This window comes from Schistocerca americana, chromosome 8 (genome assembly GCF_021461395.2).
Source record: "Schistocerca americana isolate TAMUIC-IGC-003095 chromosome 8, iqSchAmer2.1, whole genome shotgun sequence".
NCBI lineage: Eukaryota > Metazoa > Arthropoda > Insecta > Orthoptera > Acrididae > Schistocerca > Schistocerca americana.
This window is the reverse complement of record NC_060126.1, coordinates 521114439-521128283: the sequence shown is the minus strand read 5'-3', so window position 1 is coordinate 521128283 and position 13845 is coordinate 521114439. Positions and strand designations below refer to the sequence as shown.

The 13845-nt window shown below is 46.3% G+C and overlaps 1 protein-coding gene across 1 annotated transcript in view; it reads right to left on the bottom strand.

Moving 5' to 3' along the window:
* Nucleotides 1-13494, bottom strand: part of LOC124545324 — a 207233-nt gene extending 193739 nt beyond the window's left edge. The window contains exon 1 of the mRNA XM_047124225.1: nucleotides 13339-13494. Coding sequence (XP_046980181.1) covers nucleotides 13339-13390 — 52 coding nt within the window. The 5' untranslated portion in view covers nucleotides 13391-13494. The remainder of the gene's footprint in view (nucleotides 1-13338) is intronic.
* Nucleotides 13495-13845: the final 351 nt, after the last annotated feature.

The window sequence follows — 13845 nt, the reverse complement described above, 5'->3', positions numbered from 1 at the left end:
AAAAATTACTGAGACAAACTGCATCCAGTAGCCGGTACCGTATAGATTGCTGTGAATTCCTGACAGAAACCCGCAGCATAACGGGCGACACCCACCGCCTCCACAGTGTCTCCATGTTAATCAGCTGGACGCCGGCCAGATCTGCAGCACGCCCGACTCCCTGGTCGAGGCTTTCTCACATATGGTGAGCCTGGAAAACTTTTGTGCGACTGACGCGGGAAAGGCCATCGGTAATGGAAATTTGTGGTAAGTTCCTATGGGACCAAACTGATCAGGTCATCGGTCCTTGGGCTTACACACTACTTAGTCTAAGTTACGCTAAGGACAACACACACACACACACACACACACAGTCACATGCCCGAGGGAGGACTCGAACCTCCGAAGGGAGGACATTGGTAATGAACGAAGGAACTGTCCATCACTGAAAATGCTCGAAAATGCGATTCCGACGCACCAATCGCTTGCTGTCACGTGTCTGCACTCGGGCGTCTCCTACACGCTTTGTCCAGAAGGAAGGAAGGAATGTTCGGGTTTAACGTCCCTTCGACATGAGGTCATCAGAGACGGAGCACAAACTCTGATTGTCTCAACGATTGCGTAGGATATCGGCCTTGCCTTCCCAAAGGAACCGTGCTCGCATGTACCTCGAGTGAAAATCACGGAGGGCGATCACTAAAAACCTTAATCAGTATAGCTAGATGCTGACCTGAATCGTTGTCCGTTAGTGAAAAGAGCAGATGTTTTTGGTGAGCAGTAGGATCCAACATAAAATGGTGCTCACGACCACGCACCACGTGTTCACTGGCGGATGTTAGGCACAGCACAACTCGTGGAAAGGTGCTGAACTGTTTGTGCAAGAGTTTAAGACTGTAGATTTTTCGGCACACCTCCCAGCAAAGCTTGCAATATAAGCCGGCCGGAGTGGCCGACCGGTTCTAGGCGCTTCAGTCTGGAACTGCGCGACCGCTACGGTCGCAGGTTCGAATCCTGCCTCGGGCATGGATATGTGTGATGTCCTTAGGTTAGTTAGGTTTAAGTAGTTCTAAGTTGTAGGGGACTGATGACCTCCGCTGCTAAGTCCCATAGTGCTCAGAGCCATTTGAACCATTTTGCAATATAAAACTTAACGGTAAAATGGAGCCAAGTGAATAAAAACCGAAAAGATTTCCGACACCAGAAAACATCACTGCCACAGTGAAGGAAATCCTGAATCGTATTTTGGAAATTGTGCCAGCACGAGTTACGAGATCGTCGAATCGAAACATTATCAAAAAGCATTTGCATCTACATCCTTGCAAACTTACATTCTCCAGATGAACTTTTCGCGTCTTGAGTATTGCTGGTGCTTTCTGAGTGAGGTGGTATCAGCACTTTTCGATCCTCACTTTTTCATTTCTTCAGATGAGGGCTGGTTCAGTCTGTCAGGGCATGTGAATTCACAGGACATGCACCATTATGCATCAAAAGAATCATCATCTTAGTTTCAAGAGCCGTTGCATGATCTCAGAGCTGATGTTTGCTGTGCAGTTTCTGGTGTCTGCATCGCAACACGATTCTTTCACCAAATGCCAACGCTCACTGCGGTACTAAGAAACTGTTTAATCCACATGTAGGTCACCTCACTGAAGACGAACGACTGTACGGGTATTTTCAGCAAGACAGAACAGCAGCGTACACTGGACTGGCAGTCTTGCCACGAGTGCATGAAGTGTTTGGTGAGGATAACCGGCAGAAGCAATGCAATCTCCTGGCTGTCAACTTCTACAGTTGGTACAGTTCCCATTATGCAGGCTTCTGCCTGACCTTGCTCATGGTTTCCAATTCTAGACATAACATAGGGGGTTTACCGCAGCCATGCAGGCAGGGTAAGTAAAATGTGATGATGCCAAGTGGTGTCCTTTGCCTTATCTAGATAAAACAGACTGAGCGGAGGTGTTGGCGTTTAGAAAAAGCCTGTCAGAGTACTGTTTCCAACCTACCCAGATGATCGGTTGTGGATCATCCGTAGCAGAAACCACACTCGTAGGGGGACAAATGGCCGCAAGATTTGAGAAACCACCATAATCTGCTCTCAACCATGTTTTCAAGTAGTTTGCAGGGCGCATTAGTGAGGCTAATCGGTAGCTGTTGGGAGACGCTCGGTTTTTGCCTGGTTTAAGGATTGGGATAATAATGCTATCTTGCCATTGTGACAGAAAGACATCTATGGGCCAAGTAAAGATGAAGAACCTGAACAGATGTAGCCTCTGAGTAACGTTTAGGTGTTGAATCATCTGATTATGAATTGGATCAGGGCCTGGGGCCACATTGGTAGGTTGTAGAGAGGGGATGGGGATGAAACACGGGGGATGTCTTTCAGCTCACCATTCCTGCAGTAGAAAGATTGCCAGATAAGAAGCGGACGTCGGTGTTGTTGCAAAGTAGGTCACGAGGTGTTCAGCAAGAGCCGACACACAGGTACAAAGACCAGAAGGGTTGTTGATCTTTGGCAGCCTGAAAGACTATGGAGCTTCGTTTACCCCTGGGACGAGGAGGCATGTTCTCCCAGGGAGGAGATTTAGTGCTGCCAGCATTGTTTCTTACTTGACTACGCAGTGGGCCTTAGCACGAAATCACCTAAAAGTCATGAGGTTGGTCTGCAAAGGACGTTGCTTGAAACGCTACAGAGCTCTTCGGCGGTCCTAAACAGGTATTGCAATGTCTTTGATCCAACATGGCACAGGCCGGCGACAGAGGAGACCTGTAGAAAGAGGAATAAGAGTTGCAGTGGCGTGGGTGACCGTGTCAGGTGCGTCATGCAACACCTCATCAATACAATCAGACAGAGAGAGGGCGAAGGTAACACTAGAGGCACATACTTGCCAAACGGCACTCTGAAGCATCCAACATGGTAACTGGTCCATCTGGTGTTGGCGAGAAAGTGGCAGGATCACTGAAAAGTGGGCGTATCGCAAAGATCGTCACGTAGTGCCCAAGCCACGAGATTGGAGGATGAGATCGTTAGGTTGATACACGGGAAGGCGCCACGGGCGGCACTGAACTGGGCAGGAGAACCACCGTTGAGAAGACACAGGTCAAGGTTATGAACAATTTGATCAATTAGAAGTGATACTCCTCTGCAGGGGGTGGTGTGCGCTGAAGTTCCTAAGTAGGAAAAGAAGGGAGGGGGTGGAATTTGCTGCTTACTTGGTCAACCCAAGTAAGTAAGCGGCCTGCTGGGAGGTAAATAAACGTTGCAGATGGTGATCGCTGAAGCCGTCTGCACCCGTACCTCTGTTGTTTCCAACGTAGTGTGAAAGGGGAATCCCCAGTCACTGACATGTGTGTACAGACCTCTCCAGATGTGCTGTTGGGGCTGGCAAAGTGTCGACAGAAGGAACGATGACCATGGAGTGGTGGGGAATGGTAATCAGTGGAGTGCGTTTCTTGTAGAGCAATGTAAATTGCAGAAGAGGAGGAAATAAGGTAAAAATTATTGCATTCCATCCTGGCCAGGTGGTACAGCTGCCGTTTCGAATTATTTCAAACCGAAAAACAGTCTGGTTTGCAAAGTTATTTAATTTCAGTAATGTGTTTCGCCCTTTTGGGGCATGTTCATACTGTCTACGAAACAAGAAAATAATCCGTTACAAACAAATAGAGGGAGGGAGGGCCATTGGCCTATCCTGTGCGACTGTACGAATTATGGATGCATCGGGCGAATGTACACCTTGCTGCTCGAGATCAGTCTGTTTGCAACATAGGGTCTCTGTGGAAGATGATTTCTTGGACCATATTTAAAGTTTTGTGTTGGGCAGTGGTCACTGGTATGTTACCCACACATTCACGTGCGTGAAGAGCTGTAGACTGTGCAGCAGAGGAGGCTTTAATCGACAGTGGTTTCGTCACGATAAAAATATCGCCATCAGTACGAGTAAATACTAAGTACTGCATAAATTCTTTCGCTCCCAGAAGTCTGGCTTGTCCCTCTTCGTATGGGGTAGCCAAGGCAGGGAAAGCAAGAGGGTTATAAGTGTCCGCATTGGAATTTCTATTCCTCTCTGATAAGATGGCCGGATCATAATGGCCATTGTTTTGCTGTAATCTGATATATTTCATATGTGGAACGTCTGCCCTGAGTTCACCTACTTGGATCAAGGGCTCACCCACAAGCACCACCCAGCCGCAGGAAATTCCATATGGCATGGCAGCCATTGCCGGGAGTCCTCACGCCCCAGGAAAACAGCCATCTATTAACTGCCATGCTTGGGTAACTAACAGCTCAGGCATCAGCAATCTGATTCCTTTATTGTCAGGGGACCAAACGAAAAAAACATTACGCCGCACCACATCGGATTGGCTACTGCATTAACTTTTGAAGTGCATATGAGTCTGCAAAGGTATTGTGTGCAGATGTTCTTCAACACTGCATGCAGAACGCGCTATTTAAGGTGTTCTTGGCTGGTCAGTCCACACTGCAGAAAAATCGGAGAAATGAAAGTCAGATCCAGAAGGGGACCCAAAAAGTACAGAGCTATTACAAATGAGTGAAGCGATTTCATAAATTCACTGTAGCTCCATTCATTGACTTATGGTCACGACACACTACAGATACGTATAAAAACTCATAAAGTTTTGTTCGGCTGAAGCCGCACTTCAGGTTTCTGTCGCCAGAGCGCTCGAGAGCGCAGTGAAACAAAATGGCGACAGGAGCCGAGAGAGCGAATGTTGTGCTTGAAATGCACTCCCATCAGTCAGCCATAACAGTGCAACGACACTTCACGACGAAGTTCAACAAAGATCCACCAACTGCTAACTCCATTCGGCGATGGTATGCGCAGTTTAAAGCTTCTGGGTGCCTCTGTAAGGGGAAATCAACGGGTCGGCCTGCAGTGAGCGAAGAAACGGTTGAACGCGTGCGGGCAAGTTTCACGCGTAGCCCGCGGAAGTCGACGAATAAAGCAAGCAAGGGGCTAAACGTACCACAGCCGACGGTTTGGAAAATCTTACGGAAAAGGCTAAAGCAGAAGCCTTACCGTTTACAATTGCTACAAGCCCTGACACCCGATGACAAAGTCAAACGCTTTGAATTTTCGGCGCGGTTGCAACAGCTCATGGAAGAGGATGCGTTCAGTGCGAAACTTGTTTTCAGTGATGAAGCAACATTTTTTCTTATTGGTGAAGTGAACAGATACAATGTGCGAATCTGGGCGGTAGAGAATCCTCACGCATTCGTGCAACAAATTCGCAATTCGCCAAAAGTTAACGTGTTTTGTGCAATCTCACGGTTTAAAGTTTACGGCCCCTTTTTCTTCTGCGAAAAAAACGTTACAGGACACGTGTATCTGGACATGCTGGAAAATTGGCTGATGCCACAACTGGAGACCGACAGCGCCGACTTCATCTTTCAACAGGATGGTGCTCCACCGAACTTCCATCATGATGTTCGGCATTTCTTAAACAGGAGATTGGAAAACCGATAGATCGGTCGTGGTGGAGATCATGATCAGCAATTCATGTCATGGCCTCCACGCTCTCCCGACTTAACCCCATGCGATTTCTTTCTGTGGGGTTATGTGAAAGATTCAGTGTTTAAACCTCCTCTACCAAGAAACGTGCCAGAACTGCGAGCTCGCATCAACGATACTTTCGAACTCATTGATTGCTGCGCCGAGTGTGGGAGGAACTTGATTATCGGCTTGATGTCTGCCGAATCACTAAAGGGGCACATATCGAACATTTGTGAATGCCTAAAAAAACTTTTTGAGTTTCTGTATGTGTGTGCAAAGCATTGTGAAAATATCTCAAATAATAAAGTTATTGTAGAGCTGTGAAATCGCTTCAATCATTTGTAATAACCCTGTACTTCAGCCAAAAGGTGACGTAGAGTAAATCAATGAATATTCAGAGAAAGGAATGCAGAGCCCAGGGAGTAGCTGTGTCGACATCAAATCTTGCCTCCAATATAAAGAGAGTAAGAGAAGGATGGATACTCAGAGATGAAAGACTGCGGTGCTGGAAAGGAAGTAGGTACTGCAATAGCCTGGCAACCTGTGCTAGTCACACACATACTCGTGATGGAATTGTGAGCCCACGGGAGCTCACATGCTCGGATTGAACAAGGCTGGCGAAGGAAATTAGCAACGTTTTCCTCAAAGGAACTCCCAGGAATTACCTTAAGTGAAGCAGAGAAAGTACGCAAAACCTACACATCGATAGGTTGACGGGAGTTTGAAACCCTGTCCTCTGGAATGAGAATCAGTGTCTTAACCACTGAGACTCCTCGATTGGGCTAACCTGGGCAGGTTTGAGAACATTTTTCCAGACAAGTGACATATCATTTAGTGCGGCTCCCCCTCTATTTTGTCACTCTGTAGCATATCGTTTAGTTGCCCCTTTCCATTTCCCCACATAAGCGACATATCATTTAATGTGCCCCTCCATTTTTTTTTTACATAAGCAGTGTAGCATTTAGCGCCTCCCCTCCATTTATTCACGCAAGTGACATATCATTCAGTGCCGCCCCTCCCTCCATTTTTCGACACGTGACATATGATTTAGAGCCCTCTCCATTTTTCCACACAAGGAACCTATCATTTAGCGCTTCTCCTCTGTTTTTCCACGCAAGCAACATATCATTTGGTGCCCTTCTCCATTTTCCCACACAAGTGACATACCGTTCAGCACTCCCCCCTGCGTCGCACCACACAAGAGACATATCATTTGGTGCCCCTCCTCCTCCATTTTTTCACACAAGGATCATGTAGCGGCTCCCTTTCATTTTTCCCACACAAGTGACATATCAATTAGTGCTTCCCGTACAAATCAAGTGGCTCCGAGCACTATGGGACTTAACATCTGAGGTCATCAGTATCCTATAACTAACCTAAGGACATCACACACATCCATGTCCGAGGCAGGATTCGAACCTGCAACCGTAGCGGTCACGCGGTTCCAGACTGACGCGCCTAGAACCGCTCGGTCACGCCGGCCGGCTGCTCCCTGTACATTTTTCCACCCAAGCGACGTATCATTTCGCACCACCCCCCTGCCTTTACTGCTGCTCCATCAGAATATTAGTTGCTATTCCTTAGTCTCTTGGTAAGACCTTTAAAAAGCAAATCCAAATGTAACGAGCGTAGAAATGGGTTGTTTTCGCTGCTATTAATGATACTGTGTAAAAATTTTGCACTAGGGGTACTTAGAGGCACCTCTGTTAGCTTGATGCCCAATGCAGCTGCTAGTGTCATTTGGTCCTTAAACCGGCACTGTGCATAACTCAGGAATTATTGTCACCTCAGCTAGAAAGCAGGGTGCAGCGGCCTGAATAGTCCACAAGACACGAGGTATTATGCAGGCTTTTTTAAACTGGTTTTCGGCACCATGGGCATACAACAAACTCGCCAGCCAAATTAAGTTAGCACACAGCATACTTTACAAACTAATTTTAAATGATGCAATGTACTCTTTTTGTCATTACACTAACAGCCAAAAACCAGACATCAGAATTCTGGAAGTACGGACACATATGCAATATGTACAAATTTATCTAAAGCCATTACAGAGAAGGGATTAGAACTCCAGAACTCTACCTCACGAGGTGGTGACAGATCACAGACTTTGTTCCGAATTTGCTTCCCAGCATGACAATGAAGAAGAGCAGCAAACAGTTAAACAACTACTTTGTCCATCGTTCTATAGTTACTTCGTTTTCATACGAAGACGCATAGGCGTCCACAAGGGCTGAGGTGGGGTGGGGGTGGGGGACAAAAGAGGGCCCTTGCCCCACACCCCCTCTGGAATCTGAAGTGCAGAGTTTTTATTCATGTACTGGGTGGGTAACCGTCACTTCACTGGGATGTAATGAGTTTTTTGTGCCACGTATAACATTTAGTTCTGATGGCATCGCGTATCTTGAATCTGACCAGCTCCTTTACATCAGAAATGCCAATTTTAGAGCTTTGCTCCCTCCTGCAAAAATTTCTGCAGGCGCCACGCAAAGAAACACTCATCTAGACAAGGTACAATATGGATGTGTGTTGGTATGTATATATATGTGTGTGTGTGTGGGTGTGTGTGTGGGTGGGTGGGTGGGTTCCGACATAGCCCTGGTATGCCTAGACCAGTTTCAATCAAACTTCGTACAAATACGAATTGTTGTATGGAAAAAAATACAATGGTCAAAATAAATGCTGCATGTTGTTTATTGTCAATACTGGAAACAAAAGCCGGCCGCGGTGGCCGTGCGGTTCTAGGCGCTTCAGTCCGGAACCGCGAGACTGCTACGGTCGCAGGATGTGTGTGATGTCCTTAGGTTAGTTAGGTTTAATTAGTTCTAAGTTCTAGGGGACTGATGACCTTAGATGTTAAGTCCCATAGTTCTCAGAGCCATTTGAACCATTTTTTTTTGGAAACAAAACTAACTTTGATCTGTCAGGTACAGTCATAAAAAAGGAGATGCACACATTTTTACTTGATAAAAACAATAAAAAGAAGCCTGTCAAACGATTCCGTTCCAAACATGCAGTTTCTTCTCACTGTCATCTTGCATAACACACTGTTTAGAATCCAACTGGCCCTTCTTGTAACTGAAGCCAAGTCTGACTGTTAGGCGTGCTCCTTAACCAAATTATCCAAACAAGCCTGCAGGATGTTGTTCCATATCTCCACAACGACCTCTGTGACGACCTGTAAGGTCTCTGGTGGGACAGGCCAACTGCAAACCATTCGTTTTAGCAAGTCTCATGCATTCTCAATGCAGTTGTGACCTGTAGAATACGGACGCCATTCCATCTGCTTACTTCAGTGCTCGACTAGGAAGGTGTTCATAAGATTGTGACGATGGGGGCTTGCATTGTCGGTCATCAGCGTGAATCCCGCCCGAATTTGTTGACCAAATGGAGCCACAGTGCACGCAAGGATGTCGTTCCGATACTTCACACCAGCCATCCTCCTGCCTACTGCCACAAGGGTTGTACTGCGGTCACACATGATGCCTCGCCCATAACATGACTGCGCCGCCTTGATAAGGGTGGTGGTCTGCAATACAGTGAGGGTCCTCATTGTCTCCACACACAAATATCAGTAGTGTCAGGGTCGAGACTGATGCGGTTCTCATCAGAAGAGAGTGTTGTGTCCCCCTGCTGGCTAGTCCACAAAGAATGGTTTTGTGCCCATGCGACATGACCCCTCTCTCAACCCAGTTTAGCGGAAGAACCTCGAGGGATTTTCTGGCACGCAATCCCTGCTCACAGAGCCTACTTTGTGTCAATTGTGTTGACGCCTGCACGCCTGTAGCTTTTTGGAACTGCCGCCACAGACGTGTAGCATTGTGTTGAGGGTTTCTGCTTGCTGTTATACGCAGCTACCTATCGCTCACTCCTGCTGTTTTTCTTCTGCGGACACTACTGTGACGATCCTCAGCTGATCCTCTCACTAGGTGCCTATTCCAAATTCTGGACACATCACTTTGAATCACAGCGACATTCGACGTCCACCTGTCCCATTCCCTGCTCTATTAGAGTGACTATACAGAGTCTCTGATCATATGTTACTGTTGTCTGAACAATCCTGAAGCAACAAAAATCTCATAATGACGTGCAGCATAATCAGTGCAACGTTTACATGTGACACAATTACCAAAGACTGCACATATTACCCCCTCAAAGCAGAAGCTTGGACTGTTTCTGCTAGAATCACATTACAAACAAACGACTGCGTTGATATAATAAGGTATTTCTGGTTCATACAATTCGATGTTGCAATTTGGCAATAAGTAAAATTTATTTTGGCCACTATTTATTACTGATAGCCGGCCGCGGTGGTCTAGCGGTTCTAGGCACTCAGTCCGGAACCGCGCGACTGCTACGGTCGCAGGTTCGAATCCTGCCTCGGGCATGGATGTGTGTGATGTCCTTAGGTTAGTTAGGCTTAAGTAGTTCTACGTTCTAGGGGACTGATGACCACAGATGTTAAGTCCCATAGTGCTCAGGGCCATTTGAACCATTTATTACTGATATAGGACACCCCTGGCTTTCTTAGGGGTGAAGTAATGATCAACAGTTTCTAATAATGCCGCTGAATGATTATGATTTACCTATTGACACACTGATGTTCAGAAAAAACAAGATCTCGGTCGACTAGAGATAGGACATTAATATTCACGGGACATGTACGTTGTTATGTTCTGCAGAAATGATTGGTATTTGAACTACGTCGGCCCATGGGTTCAAGGTCAACGTTGATATTGCTGTGCAAAACCACCTACCGATAAAATGTGTCTGCAGCTTTAATCGCTATAAACCTAAGGTAATGGATCAGTGTGACTCGAGCAGACGTGCAGAATGCCTCGCAGACATATGTGCAAACCGTACTGTCAAATCAGTGAGTTTGAAAGAGGACGCATTATTGGCACGAGAAAATGTGGTGCGCCCATCCAGGAAATTGCTACTCGTGGGGAATGAAGTATTTTGGCAGTGCAACGGGTGTGTGCCGAATGGTTCAAATGGCTCTGAGCACTATGGGACTTTTCATCTGTGGTCATCAGTCCCCTAGAACTTAGAACTACTTAAACCTAACTAACCTAAGGACATCACACACAGCCATGCCCGTGGCAGGATTCGAACTTGCGGCCGTACCAGTCGCGCGGTTCTTGAATCGCCTAGAACCGCTCGGCCACCGCGGCCGGCCCGAATGGTTCATGGAAGACCGTACAACGCAACGAGATGGGTCAGGTTTCACCACCCAGACCACCCCCTGAAAAGATCGACTCCTCATCCGAATGCCATTGCAGGACAGATCTGCGACCTTATCGGCTCTGGCACAACAGTAGAGCAGTGTAACACATTGTACACTGTCAGGGGTGACAGTCTGTCTCCGTTTATTACGCCATCGGTTATGTGCGCAAAGGCCGCTTCTCCTCCTACCTGTGACGGGTGTGCACAAACATGCTGGATGGGAATTGTGTATGGAACGATGTCACTGGAGACAGGAATGGCATCAGCTAGTGTTTTCGCACGAATCCAGGTCTGTTTGTTTGAAAATGATGGCCGCATTCTGGTTCGCTGCAGAGAGAGGGGGGAGGGGGGTGCACCAGGTAGTGTTTTCGTACGAATCCAGGTCTGTTTGTTTGAAAATGATGGCCACACTCTGGTTCGCTGCAGAGGGGGGAGAATGTCATCACAATGACTTCATTCGCACAAGACATACAGCATCAACCCAAGGCCTTATGGTGTGGGGTGCTACGGGTACAGCCACAAATCACAGATGGTGCCTGTCTGGAGCACTATGACAAGTGTGACCTACGTGAATGATATCCTGCGACCTGCAGCCATACCATTTCTGTACAACACCTGAGACGCCATTTTTCAGCAAGACAATGCACGACCACATGTTGCTGCATGTACACGTGTCACAGGATGTCAGACTTTTGCCCTCCCCTCCCCCCAAATCAACAGACTTGTCATCAATCGAAAATCTGTGGAATATGGTGAAACAACAGGTGCAGCAATTTGACCCCGTGCCAACCACCACAGATGAACTTTGGAACCAGGTGAATGCAGCTTGGATGGCTATACCACAGGACGCCATCCGCTCCTTATATGCATCGATGGCATCACACATGGAACAAGTTACCAGGGCCCATGGCCAATACTGTGTCTACCAGGCAACAGGACACATGCTGAACTGAGGTGATTGAAATGCTAATAATTTCTGCAGAACATACTAATGTACATGTCGTGCAAGTATGAACATCCTGTCTCTAGTCATCAAGGTGCCCTGTTTATATATAGGCTATATGACTTAACTTTGAAAATTTGATTTATAGTAATAAGTCAAGCTCATTGTTGCAAATCTGCGATGCTAGAAGAATTTACTTTCCTCGATGTGCTATGTGTGAATATAGTCAACTTTCATATTTAAAACACCAATGAATTCGATGTCAAACGCATTTCAGCAGTTGGGTGGCTTCCTGTCTTCCCTCGAACATTATGCCTCAAAACTGAAGCACCAGTGTGCTACATAGTTACGCTGGAAGTACGGTTGCTACGACACCTCATCAGATACAGAATGCCCCGAACAAAGCAGGGCTGCTGCTACATATTTTAGCCACAGCAGTCCATAGAGCCGACTGACACCTTCACCTAAAACTGCTATGTGTAGTGATAAGTTCGAATCAATCGACAGTTTCAATGTTTGAAACCTTCTGTGCGTTCACTAGAAGAAATTTGGATAAATTAACTGATAAAGCGGAAAAATTCCCCATTAGAAGGTTTTGCAGTAATAACTACAATAACACAAAATCCCTTAAACTGTATGGGCAAAATGTATTCAAATCATAAAGACGAATATTCTTGATGTCAATATCGCCTTACAGTACCTCTGCAAGGAAAGTTTCAAAATAAACAGACGATTTTTTCCTTACGCATCGGAACATTGAAGGAGTTGTTTAATTAATACCGTCAATATGTCAGTTAACAACACCCATCCAGTGTTAGATTATTTAGTGGAAATTCTACACATATGAATAATACAAGCTAAATTAAAGTTACCGTACTTTCTTAAAGGACCGCTCAGTCTATCGAATGGCGAAAATACGTAATACTTCAACCCCAATGAATTATCTCTGTGGAAAAACCATACTAACCTGCTCCAACCAGACAGTATAAAGAAAACTAGAAAAATAACAGTAATATTCGCACCTTACGTTGACATGCGCATTTGCTTTAGTGATAATTCGATGTAACAATGCATGTGTGTCACCCATCAAGAAAATACACTGGCGTTGCAGGTAAGACAGTTAGAAATGCTAAAGTAAGTACGGAAATAGGGCAAAGTAGTTTCAACTAATTTCAGATCAAATAGTAGAAATCAGTATGTGTGTGTGTGTGTGTGTGTGTGTGTGTGTGTGTGTGTGTGTCTGAACATTTTGGCGTAAGGGTTGATTGACATCCAAAATATTGAAAGTTGGAAAAACTATGAGTACGTATGATGCTTGCAGTGAACTGATAAAAGGTAATAAACACAGCTTCTGAATTCTGAAAAGAAGAATAGAATCCTTTCCACCTTTAGGTTGAAAAGGAGACGAATTTCGTGCACGAGCTGTGACTGCAGTGAGGTGTGCTGGATGATTTACGCGACAGGTACTTCCGCGCCTCTCCTCTCACCATCCCAAAAGGTATACATCTATTATTGTGTAGAATATCCGTAACGAAACCTCCGCGTGCAGCACTGGCGAAGTATTGTTGTGTAGAACATCGGTTACGGAACCCCTGCGAGCACCACTATCGAGTCGTTCTTCGGATGCCACTCTTGTGAAGCAGGCCGCTGCCGTAGTTTGAGCAGCCGCGGACTAACCTGCACTGCTGCGCCTGGCGCTCGGCTGTGTCGCTGCCTCCCTGTCTCCCATCTTTTTCGCGACTGTACGAGTCCCCGCCGCTCGCCGCTTCGCAGCCACCACAACACACCTACCGACTGACAACCGTGGCCGGGCCAGATACCTTCCCGCGCGCTGGATGGTTGACAGTCTACTGTCTGTGGCGAAGACAAGCGAAAAGCGAAACCTCACGGACTTGCCGTTAGGTAGCGCCACCGTTCAGGCGCATCAGGGACAGAGAGGGAGCAGCAGTCTCGTTCCGAAAACGACCGAGGGTAGCCGTACTGTTACGAAGCAGTCGCTTGGCGCTGACGGGGATTTGATTTGATTTGATTTATTTCGTGTTCCATAGGTCCAACTGTGTTGGATACACATGGACGTGGAACGAGTCAGTTTTTTACAAATACAATCTGATAATCTTATAGCATATACAGAAATTTGAGTACATAATTATATAAAAATTTATACAATAAATTCTTTGGGCAGCA